Source organism: Cryptosporidium hominis, assembly GCF_000006425.1.
Source record: "Cryptosporidium hominis TU502 chromosome 3 CHRO013131, whole genome shotgun sequence".
NCBI classification, from domain to species: Eukaryota; Apicomplexa; class Conoidasida; order Eucoccidiorida; family Cryptosporidiidae; genus Cryptosporidium; species Cryptosporidium hominis.
Genome location: NW_667148.1, coordinates 1 through 8,881, shown reverse-complemented (window position 1 = coordinate 8,881; position 8,881 = coordinate 1). Strand labels below are relative to the sequence as shown.

General features: G+C 31.6%; 5 protein-coding genes across 5 annotated transcripts; 1 reads left to right on the top strand and 4 right to left on the bottom strand.

Annotated features, from left to right (window-relative positions):
- The first annotated feature begins 272 nt into the window (after nucleotides 1–272).
- Nucleotides 273–1,805, top strand: Chro.30350 (hypothetical protein). The annotated part of the gene is made up of 1 exon (XM_660905.1): nucleotides 273–1,805. One exon carries the CDS (start codon nucleotides 273–275, stop codon nucleotides 1,803–1,805), a length of 1,533 nt encoding a protein of 510 aa, XP_665997.1.
- Chro.30351 (hypothetical protein) lies at nucleotides 1,806–3,710 on the bottom strand. Its single annotated transcript, XM_660904.1, has 1 exon — nucleotides 1,806–3,710. The coding sequence occupies one exon, from the start codon at nucleotides 3,708–3,710 to the stop codon at nucleotides 1,806–1,808; it is 1,905 nt and encodes a 634-aa protein (XP_665996.1).
- Nucleotides 3,711–4,044: 334 nt separating this feature from the next.
- Nucleotides 4,045–5,295, bottom strand: Chro.30352 (hypothetical protein). The annotated part of the gene is made up of 1 exon (XM_660903.1): nucleotides 4,045–5,295. One exon carries the CDS (start codon nucleotides 5,293–5,295, stop codon nucleotides 4,045–4,047), a length of 1,251 nt encoding a protein of 416 aa, XP_665995.1.
- Nucleotides 5,296–6,085: 790 nt separating this feature from the next.
- Chro.30353 (hypothetical protein) lies at nucleotides 6,086–7,357 on the bottom strand. Its single annotated transcript, XM_660902.1, has 1 exon — nucleotides 6,086–7,357. One exon carries the CDS (start codon nucleotides 7,355–7,357, stop codon nucleotides 6,086–6,088), a length of 1,272 nt encoding a protein of 423 aa, XP_665994.1.
- Nucleotides 7,358–7,609: 252 nt separating this feature from the next.
- Chro.30354 (alternative oxidase) lies at nucleotides 7,610–8,617 on the bottom strand. Its single annotated transcript, XM_660901.1, has 1 exon — nucleotides 7,610–8,617. One exon carries the CDS (start codon nucleotides 8,615–8,617, stop codon nucleotides 7,610–7,612), a length of 1,008 nt encoding a protein of 335 aa, XP_665993.1.
- Nucleotides 8,618–8,881: the final 264 nt, after the last annotated feature.

Here is an 8,881-nt window from a genome sequence, read left to right as displayed (position 1 = left end):
ATAAAATTAATGCTTCTAAAAAGAACATCGAATTTAATAACTATTTCAGCTCACTGATTGAAAGGTTCGGAAATGAATATTATAATGCACTAATATTACAAATTAAAGCTCAAAGAGATCCAGAATTGTTAAGAGAATCAATTCAATACTTGTCACAAGATATAGTTAATATCTCTAACGACCTATACCAGTCCGTTTCCTTTCCGGATATCTATTTGTCTTCTCTTCTTCATTACATAATAAAACTTCAAAGCTCAATACTTGAACAACTCATGTATTGTACTGAGGCTTTTATAAAAGAAAAAATTCAAGATTATGAATTAAAAGTTGAGGAGTTAAATTATCCTGAAATATTGCAATTATTTAGTGCAGATAAAAGGTTAATAAGAAGCCTTCAATCTCTAGAAGGTTCTGCTTCTAATATATCAACTAACCGAGGTTATTTATCCAAAGCTTCATCCCATAATAATTCAATGGAAGGAGAAGATATTGAAGTTACAAATAAATCATTACGTCCTGAGAACAATAAGAATCATTATGAAAGAGAACTATTGACGAATGTTTCATTCCCACCTAACAAAATAAGGCTGCAGACTAATAGTGATGCAGAAGATTTTTTATTCGAAGATGAGTACTTTGACATTGTTCAGGAAGAATCTGAGAAAAGCATCAATGATAGAAATACTGCGCCTTCAAATGAAAGTTGCCAGAAACAAAATAGTAGAGCAATAAACGTTAGTATTGGATGCTACCCTGTTGTAAAGAATGCGTTGTTAGCTTTATCATATATTGATAATTCAGTTCCTAATTCCAGCTATTTATTTTTAAATAAGTTGATTATTCAAAAGTGCTGCGATAAATTGGTTTCTGCGAAAGAATTTATATGTAATGAATTCTACTTAAATGATAAAATCTCAAGGATATATCATGGAAATTTATTTATTGTTAGAAATTTACTTTATTTAAAATATGAGCTTATAAATTTAAGTAGGCAAAACAACGGTAAAGAAGGTTTTGATGTATTTGAAAGAAATCTATGCGAGTTAGAAAGTAATGAAAAAAATTTATCCAATACAAAAATAACAGAATCAAATCTTTTAATAAAAGGTTCTAACCTTTTATGCTTTAAGGTGACACTAGATTCAATTGTTAATATAGTTGATGTTCTAATAAATTCAAATTTAGAAGAAATGATCAACAATATTTGCTCGAATATCTCTCTCCCATTAACGAAAATCGTGCTGCAAGTTCATCCTGAAATTCAGTCAAGTGATATTAAAGAATTACAATGCACAAATCATAAGTACATCCGAGAATCTATTGAATTATTTTGGAAAAATTTAAAGTTTCATACAAGTAATTATATTTTAAAGTATCTGAACCTTTACCTTTCAATTGCAGGCAAAGAAGAAATGGAAACATTATTTTACTCTATAATTACAGAAATTGGTTATGAAGGTGACTCAAAAGTAGATATTGATTGTAAACAGTCAAATGAATCATGCAATGGTGAGCCAATCAATTTTAGGAATTCAGGAAATCTAAATTCGATGGGATATGAATATGACAAAGCGCATTTAAACTCGGTTGTTTCTTCTATTTTACCCAGTCCAATGTCAATATTTCTATCTATTAAGGAAGTTTTAATTGGCGTGATTTTCGAGTTCGACCATGTATTGAATAAGAGATTAGGCATTGAAAAAAGTGTTATAGAAGAAGAATTGGATTGGAAACTCCAAAACATTATAAAATTCCTAAACTCAGTAGAAAATAAACTCGATTCTTACGAAAATACTAATTCTTGATTATTCATTTATAAAAGATTCTGTATATTTTTTTTGTCGTTTAATCGAGAAATCCTCAGCTAATTCTTGTATTTTCTTTAATAGTAAAGCTTCGCTATTTAATGTTTCATTGTACTCTAACTTAATTTCTTTTAACTTGTTTAGTGAATCTGCCATAATACTAAATATTTTTGATTCTAGTTCCTTAAATAACTCTACAATGCACAATGATTCACCTACTTTGCTTATTTCCAGGGAGTTAACTTCATCATTAGATTGCGTCGAAACAAAGCTAGCTCTGTTTAATTGCTTATCCGAGTAATTTATTTCATTTTGCTGAAATAGTGAATTGTTCTCTTTTTCTGAAAAGGAGTTATTTTCAATAATAGTTTCGTTAACTTTTTTATTTGATATTTGATTTGAAAATTCACTTAAGGAATTAATTACATCATGTATATTATTATTTATGTGATTAATCAAGTTCAGACCATAGTTATTCTCATCTTGAAAAATTTTCTTCTCTTCAACAGTAACTAGTCCGGAAATTATAGTTTGGGAAGAAGATTCAATCTGCGATTTTTTTTTCGATTTAACCTTCTGATCAAAATAGTTAGTCCCGATATTACAGTTGCAAGTACATGACAGATCATTTTCTTCATTATCATTTAGTAATTGATTAGATATTTTAACCTTTATGTTTTTTGCTCTGTTAGCATATTTCAACGTGTTATGAGATTCTTCAAATGCTTTGGATGATGGGGAAATATTTGCAATCATTACAACAAAGCATTTTTCACCTTCTAAACTATTCTTTAATATATGAGTCAATTTTGAGTCTCTATATTTAACATGGTATCTATTATCATTATTCTGGTTAAGAATGGACTGCCCATCAATGCTCGAACTTGATAAAGCCAAAGAATTAATGCAGTTAGCTAGAGCTAGTAATGAACGATTAATATGAGCACCTTCAGTTAATCTAATTCCCCTGTTTTGCGTTGCGCTTGCTCTTTCAGAGCCAGCTAGATCAATAAACGAAATCTTGCACCAAAGTTGAGGATTTGCTGAGTTGTTTATTGAGGGCTTGTACAGTTTTTCACTAGGAAAATGATCATTTCTATAGTTATTACTTCTAATGAATTTATGTGGATTGTTATTTGCAGATACATTAAATAACTTTTTTCTTTCTAAAAATATAGATAGTTGGAAAATTGCATGGCTTCTTGAAGACACATTATTTGCGACAGTTTGTTCAATCTTTCGGTATTTGTTTCCGAAATTTAAAGCTTGAATTCCTTCCTTACTGTTTTCAATTAGTAGTTGAGTCAGGTTGCTAATTTGTATATTTGATTGATCTTCTAGTATTTCACAAGAATATTGACAATTTGAAGAGCTAGTGGATGGATTCAGCAAATCTCTAATTGTTTCATTGTAAATTTCCATGTATGATGCAGTTACAAAGAAATTTGAATTAGGCTTTAATTCATTTGAGCTATTATTTTCACTACAGCTCATATCGGAGTTATTATCTTTAACAAACCTTTCATCACTGAAAAGACATTCAAATGTTTCATTGATCCCTCTAATTACTATCCCAGGATTTTTCTCGTTTCCAATAATGGTATATGTTTTACCAGTACCAGTTGCACCATAAACAAATACAGTTAAATTAATTCCACTTGATATTGCATTTTTAAGAAAATTACATGTTGATATATTGTAAACAGTCTCCTGATCAGCGTTAGGTGGGAATATATGATCAAATGTGTACTCATAATATCTAGTTTGTTGTGAAAGCAAGTATGTGTTTTTTTTTCCAGGTTTAGATATTATAACCTTTCTCTGGCCCCTTATATCTACAATATCTTCATCATCGCTCCCATCAGCATTAGGTCGTACCCTAAGAACAACTCGAACTCTTTCCATAATGTACTGGTTCCATAAATTATTTTAATAAATTTTTTTCAATAACGGCACGTCACCTCCCCACATGCGGGCTTCAAGACCAGTTATTCTATACATATTGCATGCCAAGCTTGCTACATGTATTACATGAAATATGTATATATTTCGTTAAAAAATTCGCAATTTTAGTAGATCAATATATTAGCAAAATATAAACTTCTCAATTTTTAAATCAGCTCGAAAAAGCATTCTATATAAGACAAATATTTGGAGAAAGGCCTAGTTACATAGGTAATATTAAAGCTAGAAAATCTATATTCAATAACTTAGAAATTATTTTTGTAAAATATTGCCTCTAAGATCGATTTGAAAGAGTATCCGATCCGTTAGATTCTAACCTGCTTCTAATAGTTCTTGTATAACCAGATATTTCGGATAGTTCAATTTTTAGTGATCTCTTATCGTTTCCATATGTAAAATGCAAGAGAGAATATAATAATAAGGAAATACACCAAGGAAAAACTGTAAGGAATACAAGTGCATTCGCAAGCGCATTTGCATTTATAAGTCTTGAATCTGCGTTCATTTGACTTACATTTTCTGCAGTAGTTTTATAACCAAACACATTTTCTGATAAAATCCCTACAACAGGAGCCCCAAATGTTGCGGCTGAAATACCTTCAAATAAAACGGCTATGGAGAATACAGTTGCTCTATGAGATGCTCTAACAACATCAGAAAGAATTGGCCTGCTTGCAGCAGCGCCTGCAATTGCAAAGAATCCCATTAGAAAAGATAAAACCATAAAGTAATAGAATGATGAAGATTCTTTTGGTATTACTAAGAATAGAATACACATTATTGGAATTCTTATTGCCATAGAAATTTGACCAACAAGGGGCCTTCCATGGTCGGCAGAGATGCGATTTAAGCAATCTCCTAGCAACCCCCCCATTGGGCCACCAATCATAGATCCTGCAAGCATAGTTGCAATGACTAGAGCAGCTTGAAAATTTGAAAGGTCGCAGTATTGTAAATACATCGTCATAAATGTTAGTGAACTCCAAGGTATTGTTCCGCTAATACCTTCTAAAATCATTAATATAACACTTTTTACTATCAGACTTTGAGTGATTACGTTTTTCATAAATTGAAGTGTAGATACGTTTTCATCAATTATATCCGAAATTTCCTCATTTTCATCATGTAAAAATATTCTATTAGTGTTAAATGTATTCAAAAGACTATCTCTTTGTCCTTCTTCTCGCGACATTGTACCAATAACAGATTGAGTATCAGAATCTGCCCCTCCAGTATCCGGGCGTGCAACAACGGAAATACTAAATTCACTTTGTTCTTGTTGCTCTAATGGTTCTTGTTCGCTCTCACTATTTGGATCTGAGCGAATAGATCTAAAGCGGTGTAGGTGTAGATGAGGGATTTCATCCATAAGAAATACTATTATTCCTCCTAGTATCGCGCTTAGAACTCCTACTAAAAGGAATGCAAATCTCCATCCTTGAAATCCAACAATAAGTTTCTGTGAAATCGAAGTAGTCAGAACAGCCCCGAAAACTCTTCCAACGCAACTTGAAAGTTGTATCATTCCAAATCCTAGCCCTCTATTTTTTGAATTGAGAGTATCTGCTAAAACGCTCTGTGCTTAGTGGGCCAACACTACCCAAAAATGCTCCGTTAACAGCTCTAGTAATCAGCACCTCCCAATAAGAACTACTAAATGCAAGCAATATCGTAACAAACCCCCAGACAGTTACACCGGTTGCCAAAATGTACTTCCTTGAATATCTATCTGCAAGTAAACCCCATATTGGACAACTCAAGGCAAGGCACAATATCTGACACAGGATAATATTACCAAGGTCTTTTGGACTCAATTTTAAATCTACTTCAAGCGCTCTAAGGGATGCTGGAAGTAGTTGTTCATCGCATCCATCTAAAGACGCAGCCAAACAAACAATAGCAATACTCCTTAAAGCAATACTATGTAGTCTTTGTAATTCAGATGCCTCATAGAGTTCAACAGATGATCCTGAATTAGTTGATAAAGTTGAAGAACTACTATTGAAATGTTTTAACTTTTTTTTTGAATTATTGTCATAAACTTTTTGATCAATAATTGACCCTTGATTAAAGGGAATTGATTTTTCTTGAGCATTTTTTTGTTTATCCATATTCTAAACAAAAGAAAACATAATATTTAGCATTAATTTTTATCTTATTTACGCAATAACGATATCGCAAGCATGCTAAATTTTTGCATTTCTGCGTACAGTTGTCTTTTATGCAACTGTATGTTTTTTGGGCGGTTGCCGTAAATAATAATATGAGTAAAATAAGAATAATATTTAATTTATAAAAAAAACTATATAATAGAACTATGAAATTCTCAATGAACAGCAAATTGGACATTGATGTAGAGTAGTAAATATAAATTTGCAGCATTCATTACAGAATTGAGTGTTGCAATTTGTACATAAATATTTGTTAATTATATTCGATCTTGACCCAGAGTTCAAATATACATTATTAGAGAACTGGCTCTCACATAATTCGCACTTTGTTTTTATAGAACTAGACTCAATCTTTGAATATTCACCATTTTTAATAGGAATAATATCTGGGTGCTGAAATAAATATGCGAATGATTTTGCAAGGTGATTTGGGGAAATAAGATATATCAAGCAAACCGGACATTTTGTCGGTAAGTAACAAACGATTGATTTACACTTCGGGCAAGAATACCCACGATGAGTTAAGGACCCGTGACATGAGCAACCGAAAGGATGCGTTTGATTATTTAAATATTCAGGAAATCCCATTGTAACCAAGTTAATGTTCAATGGGGTGCTCGCAATGTTATTTGGAGGCGGTTTGATGAAATTTTCAAGGGTCAACTTAAGTAAGTGGTCATTATTCATTGCGCATAAACAAACACCCCCTGTCATCTTTGTAATTGTCTTAATTATATATAATTCTGGGATGAAGAGTATTGCATTAATTATAATATTATTGGAAGAAAAACCTTCTACCCATTCGTTGAATAAAAAAGAATTATCTACACTTCTCATGCTTCCTAGAAAAAAAATAATTTCTTTTGTACCATACGGAGGGATTGAAACTAGCAGATACTTAGCCTTCTCAAGCCCATTTTGAATAGACATGCTTCCCTTACATCCCTTTTTCAAGTAATTCAAAATGCTCGTCATAATTTCAAGAAAATTAGAATTGTAGCTTATTATTACTTCGCCAATGCCGTCGTAAATAGAAATAACCGAGATTTGAGTTAGAGGATTATCTTCTAATAGCTGCTTAATGAAAATTTCATTGCATTTAACCATGCATTGTAGTCTGTCAGGCTTGTAATCGAGCTCCAGCATATTAGAAGTCATATCTAAAATAATTACAATATTTCTGAGTAGGCCACGCCTAATATTTGTATTTGGGGCACGTTTCAACAACTCAATATTATAGCTTTCGTCTGCATTATTCGAATCAAAGCGAGCCTCATCATCAATTACAACAAGCCCACTCTCTGTTTCAACTAATCTCTCCCAATTTTTTATAAGGCCTTGTTCCCATGAATATACAACTTCTTGCTCATCCAGTGAGTTATTTGAAGTATCTGCCAATTTCTCTGCAAAATCCATTGATTTCAAGAGAAAACCTATTTATATCCCAAACTATACAAAGGATACTTCACATTTAGTTCATTACCTGATTATGAAATAATAATAATCTCAAGATCAAATCGTTTATTATTAAATGGTTACTTATTATCTCGTTCTTTATTCGATTCGAAAAAAAAAGGCGCTTAGCATTTTTTAAACAATTAGCGAGTATTAAATAAAGAACTAAATTATTTTGAGTGAAACAAAATATTTCAATAAATATCTAGATAACTATTCTCCATTTAATCTTATATCTGCAAGGTTGTGATTAACATCTCTGTGATGCGATTCATCTCTTCTCATTGCTAAAAATAAATCTCTAATTGTTGCATCCTCTGGTAAACCATAGTAGACGGAGGCAAATTTCGGGGCTTTTTTCTCAAATCCTGGAAGAAGACCCTTATCTATTTCCTCGATCAGATGAGTGTATGTGCTTACAGCTTCTTCTTCTAAGTATCCAACAAATCTGTGTGAATATTTTGGAGAAATTATATAAAATATCGTGTAAAAGATTAAGAAGGCAAATTGAGTCCCAATTACACTGACCCTTGTTAATATCGATGGCTTATTTATCAGCTGCAGTGATATTAGTAAATGCATTCTTTCATTTTCAGCCTCTTCAAGTAGAGTATGTATCCATCCATTATCTCTTTTCATTTTTCGGAGTGAAGAAAAATGTCTAAGCATTGCACCAACCATACCTGGGACGCCGGCTACTGTTTCCAAAAAAATTATTCTTCTGCACCATTGATATTCATTATGTCCTTTATTGTACCTAGTTAATAAATCGAAACTTTTTCTTAATGCAATCACAAGATAGTAAGACATTTTGTCTTTAAACCCATTTGGGCATAAATGAGTTTTTTGTACATTATTAACTTCTTCTAAGTCCCAAATGGGGGAATTAAATCCGTACTCCTTTCCTTCTAATATGGAAGCCGCATGGTTTGATTTCTTCATAAAGTGGTTTCTTACTTTTTCTTCATTTTCGGCTTCAAATTTATTAATCTGATCACTTTTGCATTCCAAAGTCCTTTTTTTGGAAAAATCTCCTTGATTATTACTTGACCTATCTTTTTCTAAAGTAATATAAAGCTTTGAAGTGATTGCATGGCCTTTATTTGAATGGACTATAGAGCACAAATTGATCAGATTTACTTTTGAAGAGAATAACCAAAGATGCCTTCCATAAAAGTATCTCAATTTATTTGTATTCGATAGGTTTCTTACATAATACATATTAATATTATTTTTAAAAAAAATACGATTGCAAATGATATTCCGCTGTAACAATTTAATAATTCAAATGCAGTTGGCTCGCGATATATTGTTGGAAAAGTGAATATAGTGGAATTCTCTGCATACTATTTACAATTTTCATGTGAGCACGAGCGGGTAATACATGCATCTGGAAAAAAAAGTTTATTTTGAATTAGAGAAATCTAAAAATTAATTATAACGATTTAAAAAAAACAATTTCTAATAAATCCAGATACTATTTAA